The following is a 24,870-nucleotide window of genomic DNA, read 5'->3' as shown; positions in this document are numbered from 1 at the left end:
TTGCAGGGTACCGAGCCCGCTCTGCCGGATGCTCGTCCCTTGGCAGGGCTCTGGGCAAGAACGAACGAACGAACGAACCGGGCTCAACCCCTCGGTCCTGCCCCGCGGCGGCGATGGCCACCCCTCACCCGGCCCCCGCCCCGCCCCGGGCTCCCCACCGCCTCCGCGGGCGGCCGGAGGAGCCGGAGGCGGGCGGGGGGCGGGTTAAAAGCGGCGGCAGGTGAACGGGGAGGGACCTTAAAGCTGCGGGGCGGCCAGACTGGGACCGGCCGCTCCTCGGGCACCGCCGGACCCGGGAGCGGAGGAGCGCGGAGTAGCGCGTCCCGGGCGCCCTGCCGAGCCGTGCCAGGTGAGGGTCCAGAGCGGCTCCCGTCTGCGAGAGCGGTGGGATCGGGATTAGGCGGCGCATCCCCTCGAGCGGGTCGGGATCGGTGAAGTGCGCCGGAGGGGAGCCCGGGCCGGGGGCGACCCCGGCGGGGCTGGGACGGGGGCGGCCGCAGGCAGCGGAGCGGGGTGCGGCGAGGCCGGGGCAGTCACCGACCCGCCGGCGGGGCAGCCGCGCTTGGGTCAGTGCCGGCTGCCCCCAGTCCCGGGACCGGTCGGGGCAGGTGGTGGGGCTGCCGGGGCGCTGCCGCAGCGCAGCCCGTTCCGCGAGGAGCCCGTCGGGCCTCAAAGCCGAAACCGGCGTTTGCCAACTGGTGTCTGCTGACAAGAGCCGATGGCAATCGGCCGTGGCGCTTCCCGCTGCAAAAGGCCGGCTGGGGGCTCCGCGTCCGCCCCGGCGCTCCTGAATCCAGCGAGAGCAAAGCTCGGGGCGGAGCGGGAACAGGCTGGGAGCTGTCTCAAGGCGTACAGCTTGTGACAAAGTGAGGATTTCCAGAGGTTTCCAATAAATGATGTCTCGGTTGGCAGGGTGAGTGTCCCGGTAGGTTCACTCAGTCCCTACAGCCAATTTCGGTGTTTCCATAGTCGCGGATAAGCAGGGAGAAATGTTGCGTTTTACCCCAAAACTTGCAGCGCTGGTTCAGAGCTGCAATGTGGGACCGCACTTGGAGACCAGGTTGTTCATCCCACTGGGCTATACACTTCAAATACTCTCCTTCGGTCCTGATTAGCCCCTTTGAATGTTTCAGTGACTTTGTTTTAATGACTATGCAACAGACATGAGAAAATTCTCAACAGAAAAATGCAGGTATCTGGTCATAGCCTCGAGTTTAGGTCCATAGATAAAGTTGCATAAAATGCTGCCAGTTTCAGCAGAGACAAAACATGAGAAGTCTAAGGAATTCCAGCCACCTTCTCAAAGCTTTTTTTTTTTGCCTTACCCAATTTCACCTTTCCTTGTCGCAGTAAATCTGACCTCTCCCTCTTCCCTCAAGGCTTGTCTGTACAAGCTGGGCCCTTATACCAAGGGTATGTGCTGGGGCACGTTGGTCCTTTAGTTGTGTTGTAATGACACCAGAGTAGAGTTGTTCTTTTTTTTTCTCTATTATGTGAGAAGGGAAGACTTTGAAAACTTTGCGCAGCGTGATGTTGCGAGGCACCATGCTCTCCCCACAGCACACAGCCTGCGCCAAGAGGAGACAGAGCTCTTATCCATGGCCAGTGTGGCTCTGCCACACGGCAAAGCTGAGCCCTAGCCTTGAAAGATGATGGACCAGCTATGCAAGTTGCCAGCTCTGGTTTCAAAGTGTTTTGTCTGATTCGGTGATAGTTTCCAAATGGCTGCAACCAGTGAAAGCTGAGCCCTGAGACTGAATTCTGACTTCAGCAAAGCTTACCTTTAACTTTCAAAGGGGCAAAGAGTGTGGATTTTAATTTTCAAGAGCAGGAGGAAAGGAGAAAAGCTAAAATGGAGCTTCCCTGACGTTTGACGTCCTGTTTATTCCGCTGGGGTGTGATAGCATCTAGAAAATCAACATAAACTCTTTAGCTGAGGGCTTTTTCCTCCCAACTCTGTGGCTCTGCTTGTCTCCTTTTTTGGATGAGATAGCAATGAATGTGGAAGGGCAGGCTCTGCAATATCTTCCTTTGCCATTTGGTTTGTGCTATATAGGCATGCAGCCCTGACAGGGCTGGCTTGAGGCTTCTCAGCAGTGTTGGCAAAATTAAATGCTGTACTTCTGAGATGAAGGGCCTGCCAAGAAAGGGACATGTCTGAGCTGCAGCAGAAAGCCTTAGAGGCCTGCTGGAGGTGTCTGGGAGGAGCGAGGGCTTCTGCCAAGTCATATTTACCTCGGAGGCAAATAAAGCACCAGCTCAGTTTTCTAGGGCTCTGGTGTTAGCAAAGAATTCCTGTGACAACTACTAGACAAGTCTCTACTTTGTCTAGATGTGGCCTTAACTTGTGCAGTAATAGTAATTTTTATTGCTTTTGGGAAATAAACTGAGAGGCAAAACATTGACAAGTCAACCACAGAAAGGGAAATATCTCAAGAAAGGGAAGGAGGGCAAAGAGGATGCACAGAGGAAATGTATTTGAAGATGTAACTTATTTCCTGCCCAAAGCCTTGCTGAGAAATATATCAAAGTATGCTTGTCCCATCATAAATACATGGAGAGAGTTTAATAAGCTGTTTGAATCCATAAACATATGGGTGACATTAATGAAAATGACTTGCATTTGCCTATGACTCTTGAGTGAGTGCTAGGAAGCCGCCTCATTTGTAGAAGGTCTAGAGCTGATTTGTCACCCTTTGAAAAGTGACCATTTGATGTATTATGTCATCCTGCAGGTAAAAGGCCACAGAAAAGAAGATGGATTGGGGAAGTCTGCAGGCCGTTTTAGGAGGTGTAAATAAACACTCCACCAGTATCGGGAAGATATGGCTTACGGTCCTGTTCATCTTCCGTATCATGATCCTGGTTGTGGCTGCAGAGAGAGTCTGGGGAGACGAACAACAAGATTTTGTCTGCAACACACTTCAGCCTGGGTGCAGAAATGTTTGCTATGATCACTTCTTCCCCATCTCTCACATCAGACTCTGGGCCCTGCAGCTGATCTTTGTTTCCACACCTGCGCTGCTGGTGGCCATGCACGTAGCTTACACCAGGCACGAGAAGAAAAGGCGGTTCAGAAATGGTGAGAAAATTGATATTGAGGAACTGAAAAATGAAAAGATTCACATTCGGGGCCCCCTGTGGTGGACGTACACCAGCAGCATCTTCTTCAGGATCATCTTTGAAGCAGTCTTCATGTACGTGTTCTATTACATGTACGATGGGTACCAGATGCCTCGCCTGGTGAAGTGCGATGCATGGCCCTGCCCCAACACAGTGGACTGTTTTGTGTCTCGGCCCACTGAGAAAACCACATTTACTATTTTCATGCTTGCTGTGTCTGGGATCTGCATGATGTTGAATCTGGCTGAGTTTTGTTACCTAGTGATAAAAATCTGCATGAAAGAACCCAGGAAAACAACGGTTTTAAAATAATTCCCCAGTTTCAGGATTTCCTAGCTCCCCATTTCCCTCAAACTTTCTTAGGTGTCAGAAAACAATCATCAATATTTTCACACTCAAGGAAAAGGATAAAAATGAAAGTTCATTCATGTTTTAGAAATTATAGCCTCCCTGGGAAGCTGCCACTGGGGCAGGTTTTAAAGATCGTGAGCAAATTCAGTATTTCTGCATCCACAAATAAAGAAAGCAGCCTTCTGGCAGCAGCTTTTCCAAATATGCCTATAGCTGGGATCCTGTTGTTGGGACAGAGTCACTTTTCAAAAAGTGGGAGTGGAAAGGCTCTAATGCCCAAAGGAGAGCCAGGAATCACAAATGCACTGTGTCATCTTCAGAGGCGAGCCAATAACTGAGGGTTTCAGTCACAGTGGGGTGAAGGGATTTTGCGGGGAACTTACGGCTTGTGAAAGGGAAGAAGACAGGGAGGTGACTTGTGTTTGTCGCAGGTATCCTGTTTTCTCTCAAGTATTCTCAAGAACAAGGAAAGGGCCTAAGAACAGAGGCACTTTATGGCAATGCATGCTATCAGCTCTGCTGGACACCAGCAATGCTTTTTATCTTTTTATCTACTCAACTGCACTGGGGAGCATCCCCTACAGGGTTGTGGGGGGGCAGTCTCAACTGCTGTGTATGTCATTAGGTCAGTGCTGCTTCCCTCCACTCACAGGGGCTGCAGCAGTGGGAGGAATTAAGTTTGGTTTTGCATTCTCTTGGTTGGGTCAAACAAAGGATTGTCACTTTTGAGAAGGTGGGGGCAGTGCAACTGTCTTCCTCCTCCTCTTGTCCCCCAGTGCTTTGTGAAGATTCTCAGTATAGTAGATTTTATTCGATGAAGAGACTTTTTACCACCTGACTGTGCCTCCTTCAGCTATGTACCTTTAAAAGTGGGATTTTTTTCAGTAAAAGCCAAGAAAAATTGTCTCGTTTCATTCTGTTTGTTATCCAAAAGAAGTACTTAAACACTTACAGCATGATATGCAGTAGATTGCACCTTCCAGTGCTCCTTCCATCAGTCCCTTTTTGCTTTCTCACCTGCACAGCATTTCTTCATAAAATCTTTTCCCTATCTGAGGTACCTTTCAAGTGAGTCCATCAAACCACTCCCAATGTCTCTGACGTTCCACACTGTAAGACTGAATCACCCTTCCTTCTCTTACAGTAGGTCTAGCAAGAATTACAGACAGCCTGCAGAGCTAAAATAGCAAAGGGACCCAATCAGAAATGAGGAGGAACTTGATATTTTTCTTAAGGCTTACGTTGCTGAGCTGTAAATTGTATATTACTAACTTGAAGAACTATGTGAGTCAGTCTGGTCTTGTCTCTCCAAAGTAGTCTCAGGCGTGTTTTATGCCTGTTATAGGCAGCTACACCAGCACATACAGCAACAGTTTATCTCCCAAGTGCCTGCCTATTGACTCAGTTTCTAGAAAACCAGCTGTTTTTCCTCCTTAGCTTTAATATGTGGCTTTTCCCCAGAATGAATGAGCGCTACCTCAGCTTTTCTATTTGCATCCATCTCTTACTGTACACTTAAGTTTATCACTGTTGGAGTAGACAAAGCTGCATTAACTAAGACCCATGATCCCTCACTGTGCATTGGAAGCAGAACAGAAGCAGGATCCCATTGCTTGTGAGCTACATCCAGTGTTACACCTTGACTGCAGATGGAAATCTGTCATCTAAGAGGGGAGCAGGAAAAAATAAAAACACCATCCTCAGAAGCATGAAAAAAAAGATAGAAAGTCAATAATAATGAGCTGAACTGGAAACTTGGACTGTGAAAACATCCTTAATCCAACTGTAAAGAACAAAGCCTGGCACATATCAGGTTTGTGCTTGGTAAAGTTCCTGCATTGTTCCGTGTACAAGTATGAAGAGAACAAACTATCTACACTCCCAGTGCTCTAGTATTACATGTCTTTTCTAACAACAGGACTTTTTTTTTTTCTGAAATTATAATTAAAGCACTCTTGTGGTGTCTGTTTTCTGTATTACTTGTATGTCCTGTGTATTACTTCATGTGTCTAATGAAAATCTGTTTACCGTAATGGAAAATGTATGCACCAATACTACATTTAATAGCCAAGGGCTACTATAAGGATTTAAGTCTACTGCTGCAGGTTGGTTTTTCAATTGGCTACATTGCCTGTTATCCTGAAGACTTCATGAGCTGATAGAGGAAGGTCACATGTGACCCCTACTAGAAAGCAAATGTGCTTTGTACTAGCAGAATTGCAGCTGGAAAAGGCTGGTGATAAATAACTTAACAAGCTCCACAGGGGAGAGAGTTTGTTTTCCCAGTCTGCCTTTGAGTTTAACTGAAACTTGGAGCAAGACACACCAAAACTGGTAACAATCATACAATGAGATTTTCTTCAACTAGCTGTTTGGCAACTAGATTCTCACACAGGGAAAAAAGACAGAAATAGAGAAAGTGTTTGAAGTGGCCAAGAGAGGGCTTTGATCCAGAAGTGCAGCATCAGGTGACAATAGCTCTACCAGGACATATTTACTGTCTGAGATTTACTTTCTGTGTATATTAGATTTGACTAAATAGCTGTTTTGTAGGGAAAAAAAAATTCAGATCCTTCATAGGAACATAGGAATGGCACCTATTTCTACATCTGCTACATTGCATGGTTGACCTCCTATAAATGGATTTCATACAGATTAAAATACAATGCTGTGTTGGAATTGTGTGTGTTCTTTCCTGAAATACACTAGAAGTGTCTGCATTTTTGGCACTTTGTTACTAGCCTCTTGTCAGAATGAACGCTGCAAGAATGTTGAAAACTGAAGCGGCAAATCTGAAGTCGTGACTGTAAAAGAGGCTGATTCCTCACTGTCTGGTGTCCAGTGTAGCCAGGATACAAAGCATTAAATAATGTGGTATCAGAATTGGGAAGTGTGGGAGTGGGACTGGCTAAAATTATACCGTGATTGAAATCACCAGGAGAAATCACCATTGACTTCATCAAGCTAAACTTTCATCCAAAACCATGAAACCAAAACTTCAAATATGTTTGTCAGAAAGGGGGCAGGGGGGAGGGGAAGCAAACTTCACTCTTGATTCATAGACCCAGCTTGAGAAAAAAACCCTAACTCTCATGGGAGAAAGACTACTTTAAAAGGAAATTAGAAGTATAAATTTGTATTTATGATTTCTGGATACAGAAGTACCTTTATTAAAGGTTTTCTTAGACAAAAAAAAATCCTTCAGATGTTTTACAGTTATCATGAGCCAAGGTACTGTGTTATTTCCTATCTGACAGCAAGAATATAAAAGACAAATTATATGGTACATACAGACAAGAGCACTCCTGTACAATGGACATTCAATTCAAAATAGCTACACTGTTAGAAGTTGCTTTATTTCGTAAAAAGTGTGTTGCAGCAAATAAGCAAGAGCTAAGAGCACTTTACTACAAACTGAACTTCGTGAAAATGAATATCTTTTTTTTCCCTAATTATAATTCCCTCCCCTGCAACTTAGGCTAATGTGTTTTACCAGGCAACAAAATCACACTCAAAGAATTGCACAGTATTTTGTCATCACCTGTTCTGATATTCAGGACAGCCACTACCCTGAGTGCTAATTACAAGTTTCTCTGGATTTTCACCATCTTATTAGCTCTACAGTCATTTGAACCTGTTTGTAGACAGTGGCAAAAGTAATGGTAACTATCTGAGGCTTAATGAGCTAAGACTAATGGTAATGATCTTCAAGATAAGTTCCAGAGGTAGGTAATGATCTTCAAGATAAGTTCAGGAGGTACATATACTTTTTTCCCCATCTGACCAACGCAGCTTGTCATTGTCATTTTCTTTTACAGAATGTATTTCTCTTCTGTAAAGCTGGCCCAACTCTGATCTGGATATTTTCTCTATAAGCCATCCTAGCCATCAAAAAAAGTCTTTATAACCTAGGTTTGGAAATGTATTAAGCTTTAATCAGCAGGCCCAGATGAGGTAACAAGTCACATCTCTGACTTTCCACCTTGGAGAACATAGCCTGCCCCTGCTATGATTGGTCCCCCAGTACTACCATAGAATTCAGCCTCAGAATTAGCCACATAATTGTACGTACCTTCTTAGTTTTTCTGTCCATTAAATCACTGACACTAACTCAATGATTTTACATTGTCCTGCTCTATGCTCTATGTGTTTGAATAAGCCATCTACTAAAAAATATCCTCTCCAAGAATACCACCAGGTAGACAGAGGTTTGCATAAGCCTTTCTGGTAAAAAGTGATAAGGTATCAATATGACATACAGTTTAGGGAAATATGCGGTTCAGCTATGAATCAGCGCAGGTTGTGGATGAATGTTTCAAACAGCAGTGTATATTCTGCATGCTGCTAAGAACTAGCATTTCACCCATAGCCCAGCACAGTACCCAGGATAATAAATACTGTAGTGCGTGAATGCAGTCACACTGGTCTGAAGCAGGTAGCATTTTTCAGTGGAAAAGCTGTGCTGGGCAGGCTTACTTCCTTAGGCAAGTTTTTTTTTTTCTGTTGCCTTGGCAATTATGGTAATACAGGCTTGTCAGCTGGGAAAGACAATAGCAGTCCTAAAACTGTTTAAGTCAGGATCATGAAATTTGGTTTAAAAGTGTTTCGCACATCATTTTCTACTGAGGTTCAATCTTTAAGATAACACATACAAATCCCTCTCACATCTCCAAGTGATCCACACAGCAGGAATGCTGCACCTTCTTTTGATGGTGTGACTGGGACATTTGCTATCTTGTTTGTTATCCAACTACCAACATTTCTTTTGTCACAAGACTTCTTTCACTTGATTTGAAAGTATTATAGCAGTCCTAGTACACAGAGTTAACCCTGAATGTCACCATTTCTGAGTTTCCCCAACTGAAAGATAAAGGTGACAACTGTGTCATGTTCACAGGGAGCAGAACAGTTTAACCAAGTGTTGTTTGTTAAGATCATTGCAACAGGTGCCAGAAAAAAATATTTTATAATTATTGTGTGGTAAAGATTTCAAACCTATTGTATGTTGCATCATTAGTGTAATGTCTGCTTATGGTTAGTCATGTCCCTGCCCTAGGTGTTGCATCCTCTCCAAAGACTGAGTGTTTAATATCCAGTTTAAAAAGCTTCTACAATCTCTCCAGCACAAATAAACAAAAACAACCTATACGCATACCCACACATTTGTGCACACAGACAGAGGAACAAACTGAATAAATCATTATCACATTGTTACCTGATAGAAGGCTGAGACATTGCAACATGGATTTGTCAGGAGTAATTTCCGCCTATGCCATGATAAAAGCTTTTGTGTATAGCAGTAAAATAGTTATTAATGACACATTGTCAGAGTGTAAGGAACCACCAAATGGGATAAACTATGCAGCTGGGAGGAGCCGCAGGTACATGGGAAGATAGACCTGGAATTCAATAAGATCTTTATCACTAGGAGAAATGGTTTAACAAAAGCAGTTTGAGAAGTTAGGAAGGACTAAATGCTGCTCTTGTGAAACACTAAGCACTTGCAGAACTGTAGGATGGAGACCTGTTCTGAAGCAAAGAACTGTTTAGTGGAGAAGAGCTGGAGTTTGTAGTAGATCATCAGTGGAACATGAGTCAATAACATTGTTGACTTGGAAAAATAACGTACTGGTATGCATTAAAGGTTTGTCAAAAATACAATGTTTGAAATAATGTTTCCACTCTTCTTAGCATCTGAAAGTCCTTATCTGGACCCTCCTTTGGCATGCCATCTGCCCAAAAAGCCCATTTATCAGCTGGGGAAATCCAGGGGTCAGGAACAATATATGACCAAATGTCTAAACCACAGAACCTGTGAGGAAAGCCTGAAAGAAGTTATTTGGCCTGGAAAAGTCTGAGGTAAGACCCAACAGCACTCTTCAAATATGTAAGAGATTGTGGCAAAGAAGATTAACATGTTTCTCTTTACATCCACTGGCAACAGGACAAGAAATAATAGGCTTATGTTGCAATGAGACATAGGCTAGTCACAGCAAAACCTCTTTGTGAAGGCAGCTAAGCATTGAGTTGGATAACAAACTTTCCATTACTAAAGACTGTTAAATGGCAACCCAGCCCATCTGTTGAGGATGGTCGAGGTATAACACTCTGCTGTAGGACAGAGGGAACTTCTAAAATCTGTGAGGAAGGGGACCCCAACTGAAAGAGTCAGTTGTACAGATTTCTTTTGCTGCACCAAAGCTCAGCTAATGAATCAAAACCTTTTTCCTATAAATTCAAGTCTACTTTTCAATGCAGGGTCTAACCGGTATGATCTCTGTCAGCATGGTTCCTTTGTGCTTTTAGTAATTGTAATAATACATTCTTGCGTTATGAAAAATTCCACCTGACAAAGCATATGAGGTGGCATTGTGAGTAAATAAAATTGTAATTCATATAAATGAAGTTGGTGACAGATTCTTTTTTTCTCCTCAGCACAGTGGGTAAAAAGCTCCTTCTGCCTCAGTTTTGTGTCTCACAAAATAGGCATTCCTTCCAACAGGAGGAAGGCTGAAATCCAGATCAATTTTCAGTTTTGCTGCCCAGTTGACTATACATGCAAACATTGGTAGAGTTCACTGAAGCCTGGTCTGTGTCCAGGAGAAGTTTCACAGCAATAGCATGCCATTTTGAGTTACCGGTTTCTTTCATTTCAAAGGCAGACCATTGTATTGTGCAGCAGTTTGAATTTTGTAGAGAATTTTTCCTACATGTGAGCTTTTTTTTTTTCTATTTCAAAGCAGAATATCTATTGCTGTCCTTTTCTGTGGAAGGTAGCCAGTATTTGAGGCCTTTACAAATTCATCATGCGTGTCAGCAACGTAAAACATACTGTATTTGCTTTTATCCTGAATACAATGAAAAAGAACATCCTTGTTAAGGAGCTTTGGTTGTAGTTTGGCACTAAGAATTCTTCACTGGTTTAAGGCATTAGAACTGATGTCATCCCTTCCTGCTCATTATTATCCTGTCTGTATCTCTGTCCCACCCCATTTAACACAGTGCCTCCACTCCAGGACCTTGACTGTTCCAGCACAGTTGTTTGCACAGCTGCGCTCAGCACTGGATTGGCTGATGGTTTTAGCTCATGAAGAAACAAATATTTTGCTTTGCTGTATTGTTTTTTAGCTGGATCAATTCCTTGATCTAGCTTACAGGGAAGCCACATGAACTTTTGCGCTGACGTGACCGCGGGGCAGTAGGCCATGGTGCTGGGCAAGAAGAGCTGCAGGGAGTGAGTGGAACGGGTGGAGGGAATGGGAACATGTTAAGTTGTATTTGCTGCTACACATATTGTAATTTCAAACCACAGCCTCTGGCTGCATTTTCATTAAGTGATTGCTACTAGAAAGGCAAAAGTCTTGCCGCCTTTTCCCTCTTTCACTGCTGTACCCTTCCCTGCTCTCTACTCCTCTCTACTGGCCCTGCTTCTCGTCTACTGGCCATCTCCCTTGCTCTAACACAATCTCTCAACCTTTGTATGAGTTGATTTAACTCACTAACTCAGCAGAGAACTATTTGAACTCTGCATTTTGATTTGTTTTCAGCTCAGTTAGCTTTCTGCCAGGCTTGTGGCACGCATGAATGCGTTTCTTTCAATATTTTTACTTCTTCATGTTTCTGCCAGTAGTGTGGATAAAAAGGCATCACACCATGACAGAATGATAAAAAGCATCATTCCTCTTAGAATCCTGCACATCCTGTGTCTCTCTTTTTTGATTCTTCCTCCAAACAGATGCCTGGCTTGTAAAGGCATAGTCTTTCCTCTGCTACAACTCACATGGAGCTTTTGCTCCACCTGAAAGCATCTCACTGCTACATATCCCAGAGCAGTCTGATTTTTTTGGTTGTATTAGAAGACCTCCCACAGTTTCCAAAGGACTTTCAACAGGAAGCCTGTTCTGATGGGTAAAACTCCAGCCTAGGATCTCAGAGCCATTCTCAGAACTGTATAACCTAGGGCGAGACATTAAGTCTTCCTGTGCCTCCATTCCTACAAGCTGGAAGTCACAATAACTCTTCCTACAAACTAGAAATAAGAATAATTCTTCCTGTCACCAGTTCTTATTTGTTAATACACTGTGTTCTCTGATGTGCTTGTCAGTAGTGTCTAACAGAACAGTAACGACTGATTGGGACATATAATAATTACTATATTTACTGTATTTATTTAATAAATTTATATTTACTATATATTACCTTTTTATTTATTGGTTAGTTAGTTCTAAACTATTTCAACTGATCCATGTAGAAAACAACTAGAAAAGATTTAAATCCTTCTTGCTTCAAACTGTGCCTCCTGAGGTAGCAGTAACCTTTTCAGCATTCAAATATCTTTAGTGCCACCTTCTGTAGCGCAGCGGCATGTCAAGCGCAATTCTTTTTACTGACATACCATGCAGTGCCACCAGCTGAACTGAAGTCATTAGTAGCTCTTTCTTTAGGCTGTGTACAGACAGAACTGCTATCAGCACTGCTGAGCCATGTATCATTTAGGCGTGGCTTGTTTACGACTAATGATGTGTACAGCAGTTTAGGGGTCCTTCCATTAAACTGTGTTTGCATGCACAGTTATGGTAAAATTATGCTTAAATTAGGAATAGCATGGGGTAAACACTGTTTTGGATCAAAACTGATCTGAAAAAGGTCCATTTTTCTTGTTGAGCAGCAGCTCAGCTTCAGACTAAGATGAAGATATATGTCCTTAACTTACGAGATCTTTTTATCATTTCATAAAGCTTGGTGTCTATTTTTTATCGTTTTTCTTTGTACCTTGCCATGCAAAACTGATTCTCCTGATCTTAAAAATACCTGCCTGACTGTTCTGTCTACACAATTCTTGAATTCACTTTGGTTTTGTGCCAGCCAAATCATATACTGCTAAAGGTCTGTCTCTGCGTGGAACATGGGTTATCACCTGGGTGGAGGCTTCCATCCAGAAGATGAAAAGTGATACTAAAGAAGATAATTAAAGGAAGGCTTAAAATTATGTAAATATGCATTTTAATATAAATATTTATATGTCGCCTTAAGTTTTATGTTGCTGTCTAGCATTAATGACAATGGAGGGAACTCTTTAAACATAATAAGTACCTTGGAGCACACTAAAGTGGCATCTGGCCATTGGCAGAGCTGTGCACCTTTAAAGATAAGTGACAGTGAGGAAGCTAGCAGGACGGCTCTTCCATGGGAATCCTTCTGTCAGAATGTCTGTATGAATAGATGCTTTTTAACATCATTGTTTAAATCTGAGCATATCTTCCTTCGGAATAAATTCCTCAGGGAGACAAGTCTTGCTTTTTCTATTTCTCCCTTATTTGGCTTTAGATTCTCCTATTCTAGTATGCAACTAACAAATACTCCTCCATACCTCCTCAACATGCTTTCATGCTTGGGCTTTCATCGGTACATAATTGGTCCTTTATTTTAAAAGCTGCTCCCTTCAAGTTTCCCTCGGGAATTTTGCATCCTTGCCTGTCTCACTTTCTACAAATGTACCAGAGGGTTTTCTCGACAGCCCAAACCTATTCCTCTAAGAACCCAGAAGGGCTCTTGGAAAGGAAATTGTTAGCTGATGGCTGTAGTCCCATGGTAGGCAGTCACTGCATCAGGTTATCCCTGTTCAAAATGTATTGAATTCTATCTTAAAAACCTTCTGCGGCAGTACTAAAAGGTTGCTATAGAACCTCACTGCTCTACTTAGTGAGAAAATTTTTCTTACAAAAAGGTGTCTAGGTCAGTTTATACAGATGGTGCGAAATGCCACTTGAAACCTTCCAGACACTGAAAAAGCCAATTAGGGAAACACCCAGTGCTTCATGCTATTAAACCTTTTGGATAGATGGTTGAAAGTCAGAGATCTCTCCTACCTCTCCCTAAAATCAAACCTTCCGCCATTCAGCTGACCTGATGAGCTAAGGGACTTCACTGCACAAAGGAAGTTATAATGTCAGGAGTTGCTGGGACTGCCGGGATTTCCTCCCATGCCCTAACATGGCCCCTCACGCCCCACTGCTTCAGGATCCGCACTGCTATAGTACTACATTTACAATCATGGCAGCACCATGTTTCAGATATATCACCCATCTCTGAGTAGAGTCGTTTGTCCTTGTGCCACCACTAGTGCTTAGGTTAACAGAGATCTTCTTCCCTAGTGTTTTCAGCTGAAAGATTTGTAGGGAGCAGCCAAGCCTTGCAAGGATACAACAACATGGGGATGGTCTGCTTCAGTTTCTCACCAGTCCTCTGCTACTCAGAGCTCCTCAAAGCATCTCAAAATTTTTTTTGGATGGTATTTTTATTGCATAGAGCAACAGAGAGCCTTGGGAATGACCTGGTGTGGTTGAGTTTTCAGCTCTCTGACTGTAGAGTAGCTATCAACTGATACTCATACATTATTGCTGAAGAGTCATCATGCTAGTTTAAGTCATTCTGTCTAATATTCTCCTTTGTCTTTAGTGTTACTAAGGAACACACAGAAGCCTAACCAAAATATAGGTGATGGTAATGTTTTTGAGTACTGATGCTGAAGAGAGCCACCTTTAAATCATCATTTTGAAAATAGTTGCCACTGATCTGGTTTTCCAATTGCCTGTGCTAATCTTGACTGAGGAAAGCGTGGGAAAAAAGCTTTTCAAAAAAATTATCCATAATGTCTTCTTTTCCTAATAGAGGCTTAGTCCAAGTTACAGGCTCTCTAACTTTGAAGACCCAGGCTTGTGATTTATAAAATTTGACAAGCGTCTTGAAATACTGCATATTCACTCTGAAAACCAAAGGATCTGTCTTGACCAAAGGGCAGCAGCTTCTGCCTGTGAAGCCCCCGGGGTTGGCGGGGCTGCCAGACCTTTGGGGTTCTTCATACGGGACAGACAGGCAGCGGCAGCAAAGTTTACCTCCTCTCAGGAAAAACAACATCCTTTCTGTGTGTCCTGGTTTGAATGATACGGGGCTAATTTCTCTTTCAGTAATTTTAGTTTTCAGTAAGGTCTCTTGTAATGCTTGGGAAAATTGTGGTTTAAAATACTCTAGTGTCTGAGTTTGTGAAAATATTTACTTTATAGACAGCAATGGTATGTGGGTTTCAAGGTCTCAGTGTTTTGAGCTAGCCAGGTGTGGGGATGAGGAGGAGCGAGACTCGGGCACTTGAACCGAACTGTCCCAGAGGATTATTTCGTACCACGAATGTCACATTCAATACAAATTAGAAAGTTTGCTGAGGAGTTTTCTCCTCTTCTGTGATGGCTGCAATCCTGAGAACTCCTTGCCCCGGTGCCGGACCCCTGAGCCCTTCCCTTCCTCTCGAAGCCGCAGCACTCGCAGTGTCCAGGACCCCACAGCTTCCTACTGGTGAAATGGGCTGAGTATAATCCTTGTATATTTTATATTGGTATTGGGATCAATCTTGTTCCACTAAACCTGTTTATATTTCAGCCCTCGGTTTTCCTTGTTTTTTCCGATTCCCCTTCCCGGGTGGGGAGGGGTCATCAGGTGAGAGAATAATTGCCTGAACGACAATAAATTGATGTGCGTTCCTCAAACCACAACTTTTTTTTTTTTTTAATTTTTGCCTTAAGACACATCTAATACTTCATGGATGAAGCCGGGATATTCTCTCCTTTGGGATTTACGGGCGGTAAGGAAACCGTACGGCAGCAGCCCGCCGCCCAACCCGCCCAACCCGCCCGGCTGCGCTGAGCCGTTACCCGCCCGCCAGGGGGCGGCGCTGCTCCGCCCCGTGAGGGAGCGGGCGGGCGAGCGGGCCACCGCCAGCGGTTCACGCGTTCCCCTCACGGCGACCCCACTCTGGCCTGGGGGCCACCGCGGCCATGAGTTCTCTCCCCTGGCCGTCAGGCTGCGGCAGCCGGTGCCGGCAGCCGGGCTACCAAGCGCCCCCCAGGACCGCCGTTCCTGAGGGGGAGCAGGAGGCACGGGCCGGCGCGCCGCCTTCGAGCGGAGCCCTGTGGGGCAGGCGGGAACACCAGCGGGCAGGGAAGGGTTTCTAACGCCTTTCTTTCTCCTCTCGGAGGAAGAAACTGTTTATTTCTGAGGAAATCCCACCCTAGCCCGCGAAGTAGGATGGATTGTCTGCACAGTGACAACGTCTTAAAAGCCAGGGAGAGAAGGGCAAACGCCCCATCCGCTCCGGGCTTCCCGGGCGAGGAGACGTGGCTACCGGCCCGGCCCGCGGCCCCTCGGCAGGGAGGCGGGCAAGGGGAGGAGAGAGAGGGAGGGACGGGTGCCCGCTGCCTGCAGGGGAGGCAGTCAGAGGTCCCCTGCCGCAGGCGGGCTGTGGGCAGCCAGCCGCCCGAGGGGCGCGTTGCTAGCCGAGGCAGCAGGTAGGGCGCTGGGCATCGGCCTCCCGGCGCGTCCCGCCCCTGCACCCCCCTCCGCCGCTTTTTCCATAGCCCGAGCAAAGCCTGGGGGCTTCTTGCCCCCCGCCCCCCAATTAAATGAGCTATGCGCCAACACTGTCTGGACTCCTCTGAACGAGTTAAGCTTTTGCTACTTAAAATAGCCTTGCTCCCGCGAAGCGTAAGTAGAGCGACCCTGGGCTGTGCCGCTTGGCACACGGCCTCAGGCGAGGGGGGCTCCGCCGGACGGGACGCGGCCGCGGGCAGAGCTGGAGCTTGCGCCGGGGGCGGGAGGCGGCGGCCTGCCTGGGGCCTCTGCCCCCCGTTTGCCGTGCCCCCCGGCCCTGGGCTGGGCGCCAGGGAAGGGCAGGGCGAGGCCGAGTTGCGTGCATCGTGCTGAGGTGGAGTGGTAGCAGGGGTCTTACTGCTTTAAATACCTGCCTGAGGGAGCCTGCTGTGGGTGTCCGCTGTTCCTGCCCCACCGAGCGGGCCGTCTGCAGGCAGCGGTGCTCGCAGGTGGGACTGATAACGGAGCCTTGCGTGGCAGGGAAAAGTGTCCAAACCTCACAAAATACAGTGGAGGGAGAAGCACCAAATATCATTTGTATCCAGGATTGTTGTGGCCGTCACCAACCTAAGCGTGCATGTGTAGGGGCATATAATTGCTTCCTTAAGGGTTACCACTAACATTTGAACACTGCTGTTCATTTCAAGCTAGTTTTACACTCGAAGTGAAGTTAAATCATAAATGGAAAGCAGAACCAGAATTGCTTTCACCCTTGTAAGTGGTGCCACACAGAACGTTGGAGTTCGTGTGTAACCCAACATGGTTCTAGGGTTTGTTGAGGTGAGCTCTAAGTTATCTGGCCCTTACAAACACTTTCTCCTGATAGTGGGGAAAATGGCTGGGTGGCCTCCCTGCATGGACCAGGCTTTTACCTCGCTTTGGTCGCATCTTCAGTCAGAGTTACCAAAAACATGCTAGTTACTTGTTCACTTAGAACTCGCAAGGGATGCAAACTATTTGAGATGAATAAATATTCTTTGGCAGATATTTATAGCTTGATTATGCAAAAGTTTGCCAATGTTATAAGCAAGAAAAGTTGTTTCCTTTGGGGTTTTTTTGTTTTTTTGTTTTTTTTTTCTCTCTTGTAGGCAAAAGGAGTATCAGAAATGTATTTGTGTTCATCCCTGACTCACTGAAGAAATCACATAAGCTTAGGATGTTACTGGGACTCCAGAGTGTGTGTTAGGTCTTTAAGACACTGACATAGATATGCCGGAGGAGTTGAACCGAGGAGCCAGATCTAGAGTTTCCCTTTAAGGGAAATTTAAAGGGAAAATCCCACTGGAACATTTTAGAGTTAAACTAGAAAAAGATTTAATGGTTTCTGTAGGACAAAAATGTACTTTAAGAAGTTTGAACAGGGTGGATAGCACTGTCTCCCTTGCAGTTACTGTAATTTGCCTGAAGTCCCCTCAGACTGATACCTGTCTGTTGGGGTACCTGCTGCTCTGCAGTGAAATAGGGTCTTGAGTCTCTGAATGCCAGAATGGCTCTTCTTTCCTTTGTATATCTGTGGTGGGGGCGGGACACTCCTTACTGTGCAGTTTTTAGATCTGTGTGGCTGATTGTATGTGGGCACCTGACAGATCTGTTTCATTCATGCTTCACTCACTCGGGATGCAGGGACTGTTGCCCTCATGTTCGACGGCTATTCCATAGTCCCTTGGTAGCTCCACACCCTTCACACCTTTCAGAGTTTTATTGGTAAGTCACTGTCTTTTAATTCCAATGCAGAGCTCTAAGATGGCATTTGAGTATAAAAGGAGTTACTTTTTTGTTCCTGTTTTTCTCCTGCGAGTTGCGAATCAGAGCAAGGGTTTCTTACACCAGGGAACAGAGGAGTTTAACAGGTGGGATGTAGCTCTCCTTCTGGGCTCAGCCCTGCACACCTCACGCTTTTCCTTTACTCAGGCCAAACTCACTCAGAGGTCAAGTGAAGTTAAGAAGTCGTCAAGAGGAATTTTGCCTGGGATTTAAGGAAGAGGCTCCAAAGCAGTAAAGTAAGTTTAAGGTAATAACAAGATCAGCTAAGGGATCATTTTTAACAAGTGTTTAAAATACAATAGAAGTGGTGATAGATGTGTCTGAAAGTATGCTGCTGTGAGCAGGAAGAATGATATTTTTCAAGTCCTCATTTAAACAAGTTTATAATGCAAATTATGAAACCTTAGCCATTGTGTTTCATATATATATGTACCTGACCAAATACCATAAGTATTATGGTATTTGAAAATTATAGTAGTATAGTATAGTAGTATCTGAAAATTATAGTAGCTCATTCTGTCCCTCCTTATCTGCCAGTTTGTCTGGAATGACATGGTCACACTGCAGACTTTGTGCAGGGTGACTACTTTTACTGGATTTAAAATAGCAGAGTTAAAAATCTGGTAGTAATGGAGATGCCTGTTTGTTTAGTGTAAAAACAAAGGTAATGTAAATTGGTTTTTAATAGCATTTTTTTTGTCAGACTGGTTTGTAAAATTTAGATAATTTTGAAGATAAAAGCCAAAATCCCAAGATTTTAGACTGTCACAAAAAATGAAAGAAAATGTGGACTGAATTTACGAAATTGTATTTGGCCAAGGACAGGTTAGGTTTCTAAAAAATTGCTAGGGGACATTTTTTAGATATACCAGTATAATAAAATCATAAATACACCAGGTGTCATAATCTGGTAATGTATGTAACATAGCTGTTTAGTTATTTATGTGTGTGTATGTGTACATATGTGTATATAAATACATAAACATATACATGTATGAGTAAAATTATAAATAAAACTATGATTCTATGAAAATTATAAATAATTAAGATATTATATTTCAAACACTTAATACATAGTGATGAACCTCTTCGTTGATGTCATCAGAAAGAGAAATAGAAATGATAACTGGCAAGTTTATAGATGCCAGATGGTAATGATTTCTCTCCTGTAGAGGGATTTATATGACATCACAGCTTTTAAAATTTAGTCTCCTGCTCAATCTCTTTGTCACACACATACAAACACACACACACCCACCCACCATCCACAAAGCGTATTTGTGCATGTGCTAAACTTAGTAAGTAATGGCACAACATTGATTCTTAAACAGAATGCCATGCTAGTTTTTATTTGTCTCAGAGGAATGATTTTCTAAGTGACACAAACAATATACAGTTCCCAGTTCTTATTAAATGATCCCATGGTTCGTGAAGTCCTTGCTTTTCATACCACTGAATTGGATTGCTTTCTAAGACAGATTCTCTGTCATTCCCTGTCAGGTATTTCTGCATGAATGTCATGAAATACAGATAAAGATGTTTCATTTCTTTATCTGATTTTTTTCCAAGCACAGAAAGAAAAAAAAATGTCCCCCTTCACAAGCCATATGTAAGATGAGGGCTTAAGAGTTGCCTAGCTCTGTATTGCAGCAGTGCTGAAAGTAGTACTGTACAGCTGAAGTTTATGTAATATTACAAAAGCAAGCTTGGAACTGTTCTCAGCTAAAATATGGAGTTGTGACTGTTAAAATTTAGATTTAGGTATTTTATTTTTGAACTTAATGGCGACAAATATTCTGTGAGGTCTGTGAGCCCTTCAGTTTTGTTTGATATCATTTAATCATTATTTCTGTCACGCAGTCAAAGTTACTTGATGATGTGATTTTTGGATGAGTTACATTGGCTTTAGGAATTACTCACTGGATGATGTATTGACACTGAAAGAGGTATGAGACGTGGATTTCTGACAACCTTCCAGACAGTGGAGATACATATCTTTGCATTGCCCTTGGAAATTAGTCCCCATATTTATGTATTACTGTCGATATACATTTGTAGTCAAGGCAATGATTGCTGCAATTCATACTAAGATGAACACTGAGGTTTTCACCTCTGCACAGTTAAGACACTGTGAAATATCTGCTCACTGTTTAAACACTTTTTCGTTGTGTACAGCTCTGATATACAGAAATAAGTCTTTTAATTAATGTAAGCATTAGAATAGCTTTTTTAAGTGTATCCTTTGAGAAATGCATCGTGTCACGTCTTTGGTGTTCTGAATTATCTCAGCAGGGGCACTACTGGCCTGTAATAAAAAGAAAAAAACATCTTCCGTAGTATTAGTGAATGGTGAACGATTGAGGATAAGTTAGATAGTATTATTTATCACCTTTTCTTTACTTTTTGCAAGTTGTTATTTTTCTTCTTACACTAATCACTAGATAATTCTTCAGAAAAGCACAAACTCTACCTTGCCTCTTGATTTCAGTAAGAGACATGCTGCAGTGTGCCTATAGGGGAAAAAAAAAAATTGCTACCTCTGTTCACCTTACAGTGCAGGAGTTATAATTTTTCATGGGGGCAGATAAACTTCATTTTTTGAAACAATAGAAGGTAGTATCTGTCTTTATGAAGAACAGTGTGCAGCCTCTGTGCCGTTGGAAGCAAGGGTAGTGGAAGCCATGCTGAAAATGGACCATAATTAATTAATTAAAGAAGATTTAATATGCTAACTTTTGCTGATTAATACACTTTCTATTATAAATATTAGTAACAAAAGAACAAACCATAACTTTGACTGCTTATTATCTGAGCTGCCTATTTTGCTTGATCTGGATAGAAAACAAAGAGTGAGGCAGAGAGAACTGAACTGGGAGGCAGAATAATGCAAAGGACAGCGGGCAAATGAAATACTGGATTTAGGGTTATGCTAAACTTTAATTCATCAAGCATCACATTCATTTTGCTGTTCCTACATAACAATCTTTACTACTCAAAATTAGAATATCCCAAACAACTGTTTAGTTCTGTCCAAAGATGCAACTAAACTGAATATATCTTCAAATGGTTTTCAGTAAAAAAAATACAAAATAAATTCATTATTCCCTGAAAAATTAATACTTCTCAAAGTTAAAATTATTTCACCATCCAAAACATTGTAAACCTCATAAAATTAAGTTTGAGGATTAAGTTTTAAAATCATACAAACCTGTTAAACTGGGATCATAAAAATAAGGTGTTCTAACAAAATCTGTTCATTTTTGGGTTACTATTTTAAGAGTGGAAAATATACACTTGTAAAAACAAATCTGAATATGTTTCAAAAAATGATTAAAAATACTTTGTTTTACGACCAGGGATGTTACTACACAAAATCGGTATTTCATTGTTAATATTGTCATTTGCACTTTACTGTGCTATGCTGGAAAAAGAATTCAATTATATTAAAGGGAATGTGTAAAATATCAAAGATGTATTTTTTTTCAGGGGGAGTTTTTGTTGAATTAACTTTGTGATGATAAAAAGTGAATTAGTATTCTAGGATTTACAAAAATGCAAAATACTAATGGGTGTGTTGTTGCTTTCTGTGGGAAAGTATACTGTTCTGCAGTTACAGGTATTTCATTGCCTCATAGTAAAATCAAGTTATAAAAAAGTAATGGAAATAACTTTAATTTATTTGGTTACCTTAACTAAAAGCCTGAAAGAAGTTCAGTACAGACTTTGGAAATGCTTCCTCTGGAAAAACAGTGACATAATTGTTGGAAATCACAGTAAATATAACATTGAGAACCGTACATTTTCTCAGTGGTAAATTCCTACCTGTATTGAGGAACACCTTTTCTTCTTGGGAACTGTAAGATAGGTGGATATTTGGACTAGAAGTATACGTATAAAAATAAAAAGGGTAAAGTGTAATTCAGTTATATTTATAAAATATTCTGAGGTTTTTAAAGAGGATAATCAGTCTTTTCTGATAGTGTTTTTTGACAGGCAAATTGTTATATCTGAATTATAATTATGATCTAAGTATTTCTGAAAGTATTGAAGTTAGTCAAAAGTAAAATTTTGTATTTTGCTTTCAGTTGGACATTGATATAGAAAATATAGAAGTGTGTTAATTAGGAGAATTAAAGGTACTTCTTACATATATTCCAATATTCTTACATATTTTCCAATTAAGAACAGGCCAAGGATAATAGAAGTGATACCAGCAGATAATAGTTTGTTTCTCAATTGAGGGCACCTTGTGAGGAATCTTATCTTAAAAAAAAGTCTTGTCCTTTAAGCCTTTCCAAATCAGAAGTTATGTTACTGCCTAGAATTGGGCATGGGAAGCCCATCATGAATTGGTGGAAACTACTGAGAATGTATACCAGTTGTTTATCATAGAAGTAAGGTCATAGGATACAATTATTTTTTTTTTCCAAGAAAATCTCTGTGCACAGTTGCTGACGTGTCCTTGAATTTTTTTGGGTTTTTGTTTTTTTTAAAATAATGTTGCAGTACATGTGGTTCAGTAACGCCAACTGGAAGGACAGTAGGGGAAATGGCACAGAAACCTTTCCACCATTCCTTTCAGAATTTCCAATTCTTCCCAATATTTCAAGTTATTAAAATAATACTCTTTTTAGAAATAAGCAAACTCAAACATGAGCAGGCTTTGAGAACATGCTGCTTGTTGGTGTACATATACCAAAATTAAACTGTAAATTCTGTAGGTTTTGAGTAGTTATTTTTCTGTGTTTGTGCAGTATGAAAATAGCAGAGACCTGGGTCATTACTAATCTCCTGAATGCTGGAGTAAATAAATCCTAATAACAGTAAAATGATCAGAGTTAGGCATACTTTGTATCACATTCTGATACAAGTGCAGTCACATTAATACTAGGAATATTCTGTTTAATTGAACTGATTTCCATCTGTTCTTTTCTAAAAATAGGCAAGAACAGTTAGAGGCATCTCAGGTGGAGGGAACAGAGAAATCATGGTTTTTAAATATTTAAATCTTGCAGAAATTCTGGTTATTTGTCGTTCTTGCCTGTCAATTTGCATAAACACTTAAACCTGTATCGGCTAGGTGAAAGCACTAACCATCCCATTTCTGTGCTCACCAAAACCCATGGTTGCATGGTCACAGGGTTGTGTAGTTCTTAACACAAGTGTGCAATATTCTGCAGAAGGAAGTGCACTTAAGAAATGTCATTTGTTGACGATCAATCTGTTCTGCCCTGGCATTGTGTGATTATAAGATTCTTTAACATTGCTCTAATTGCTCTAATGTTCTTATTGTAGGTTGGAAATCTGAAGCAATGGGTGACTGGAGCTTCCTGGGGAGACTGTTAGAGAATGCGCAGGAGCACTCCACAGTTATTGGCAAGGTTTGGCTGACGGTACTGTTTATCTTCAGGATACTGGTGCTGGGGGCTGCTGCTGAGGAGGTCTGGGGAGACGAGCAGTCGGACTTTACATGCAACACTCAGCAACCTGGTTGCGAGAATGTTTGCTATGACAAAGCCTTCCCCATTTCTCACATCCGCTTCTGGGTGCTGCAGATCATTTTTGTCTCCACTCCAACCCTCATCTACTTGGGCCATGTGCTGCACATTGTACGCATGGAGGAAAAGAGGAAAGAGAAAGAAGAGCTGAAAAAGAAGGGAAGCATCAAAGACAGCAACTACCCAGGAGCAGCATCGTCTGGCAGTGGTAGTGGAGGAGGCAGCAATAACATCAAGGATCCTCTTGGCAAAAAGGGGAAGGAGAAACTCCCGATCCGTGATGGACGTGGTAGAATCCGTATGGGGGGTGCCCTGCTCCGTACCTACGTCTTCAACATCATTTTCAAGACACTGTTTGAGGTGGGCTTCATTGTGGGCCAGTACTTCCTATATGGCTTTGAGCTAAAGCCAGTCTACCAGTGCAGCCGCTCACCTTGCCCACACACTGTGGACTGCTTCATCTCAAGGCCAACTGAGAAGACCATCTTCATCATCTTCATGTTGGTGGTGGCCTCTGTCTCCCTGCTGCTCAACATGCTTGAGATGTATCACTTAGGATGGAAGAAGCTTAAGCAGGGCATGACAAGCCGGTACAGCCTTGAGATGCCTGTTGCAACAATGACACCAGTCATGGTATCAGGGGAGTCCAAACCTGTTGCCCTGCCACCACCGTCACCACCCGTGGTGGTAACAACTGCCGCACCCCCCCCTGTTCTGCCTGACACCCGTGCTGTCACACCACTGCTGACCCCGGTGACCACGGCACCGTACTATGCTGCGGCTGCTCCAAGACCAAGGCCCCCCTCCAACACGGCCTCCATGGCCAGCTACCCTGTTGCTCCACCAGCTCCTGAGGAGAGGCACCGTGCTGTGAGTCCCACGCCCATCTCCACTCCTGTCACCATCCCAACCCCCATCCCCACGCCCACGCCAGCTGTCATCAACTACTTCAACAGCAACAGACATGCCCTGGCGGCTGAGCAGAACTGGGTCAACATGGCAGCTGAGCAGCAGGGGAAGGTGCTCCCCAGCTCAGCAGCCTCGTCTACCCCTAGCAGTGTCCGGCATCCCCTTCCCGAGCAGGAAGAGCCACTGGAGCAGCTCCTCCCACCTCCAGCTGGGCCGCCTGTCGCTGTGGCCAACAGCGGCAGCAGCACCAGCCTTAGCGGGGCAAGCGGCAGCAAGTGGGATGTGGAGGGTGAAGAGGAGCTGTCAGAGGAACGGCCCATCTCAGCTGCCTGCACCACCGTGGAGATGCATGAGCCACCACTGCTCGTAGATGCACGGCGCTTGAGCAGGGCCAGTAAGTCGAGCAGCTGCAGAGCCAGGTCAGACGACCTGGCCGTGTAGTGCGGTCACCTCTGCTCAGAGGAGCAGGTGATGGAAGGCAGAGTGGGCAGGGGAGCTGCCTGGGGAGGCCAGGCCTAGTGTGGGTGGGAAGGCCTGGGTTTCAAACTTTGACGTTTGCTGTTTTTGCACTCTGTGAGTTGTAGTGGGGAAAAATAGCAACATTTTCTAATAGGTCAGGGGTGGCCGAAGCGCAGCCTGTGGGTCGAGGGACCAATCCTGCTTTCCGTCATGTCCATGGCAGATCTCCCAAGGACAGCCATAGGGGAGGCCTGCACAGGTAACAGGTGGTGATGGTAGCTGGTCATGTGGCCCGAGGCTGACTTTCAACTGAGAAAAATGTTAATATCCCTAGTGCCCATGTGCC

At 43.5% G+C, this 24,870-nt stretch overlaps 2 protein-coding genes across 3 annotated transcripts; both read left to right on the top strand.

The window, feature by feature from the left end:
- The first annotated feature begins 249 nt into the window (after nucleotides 1–249).
- On the top strand, nucleotides 250–6,234 carry GJB2 (gap junction protein beta 2). The gene is made up of 2 exons (XM_054189001.1): nucleotides 250–349; nucleotides 2,736–6,234. The coding sequence occupies exon 2, from the start codon at nucleotides 2,758–2,760 to the stop codon at nucleotides 3,433–3,435; it is 678 nt and encodes a 225-aa protein (XP_054044976.1). The 5' UTR covers nucleotides 250–349; nucleotides 2,736–2,757; the 3' UTR covers nucleotides 3,436–6,234.
- Nucleotides 6,235–17,811: 11,577 nt separating this feature from the next.
- On the top strand, nucleotides 17,812–24,607 carry GJA3 (gap junction protein alpha 3). Of its 2 annotated transcripts, none has more exons than XM_054188588.1 (2): nucleotides 17,812–17,894; nucleotides 22,954–24,607. In XM_054188588.1, the coding sequence occupies exon 2, from the start codon at nucleotides 22,971–22,973 to the stop codon at nucleotides 24,504–24,506; it is 1,536 nt and encodes a 511-aa protein (XP_054044563.1). In that variant the 5' UTR covers nucleotides 17,812–17,894; nucleotides 22,954–22,970; the 3' UTR covers nucleotides 24,507–24,607. The 2 variants fall into 2 exon arrangements, with proteins under 2 accessions (XP_054044563.1, XP_054044562.1); XM_054188587.1 differs by having other exon boundaries at nucleotides 17,828–17,905.
- The last annotated feature ends 263 nt before the right edge of the window (nucleotides 24,608–24,870 follow it).

This window comes from Rissa tridactyla, chromosome 1 (assembly GCF_028500815.1).
Source record: "Rissa tridactyla isolate bRisTri1 chromosome 1, bRisTri1.patW.cur.20221130, whole genome shotgun sequence".
NCBI classification, from domain to species: Eukaryota; Metazoa; Chordata; class Aves; order Charadriiformes; family Laridae; genus Rissa; species Rissa tridactyla.
Note: the sequence above shows the minus strand (reverse complement) of the source record. Positions and strands in the feature narration are given on the sequence as shown.

What these genes read in the sequence shown, in the direction of transcription:
- GJB2 (XM_054189001.1), top strand. Translation starts at nt 2,758, where the DNA reads ATGGATTGGGGAAGTCTGCAGGCCGTTTTAGGAGGTGTAAATAAACAC.
- GJA3 (XM_054188588.1), top strand. Translation starts at nt 22,971, where the DNA reads ATGGGTGACTGGAGCTTCCTGGGGAGACTGTTAGAGAATGCGCAGGAG.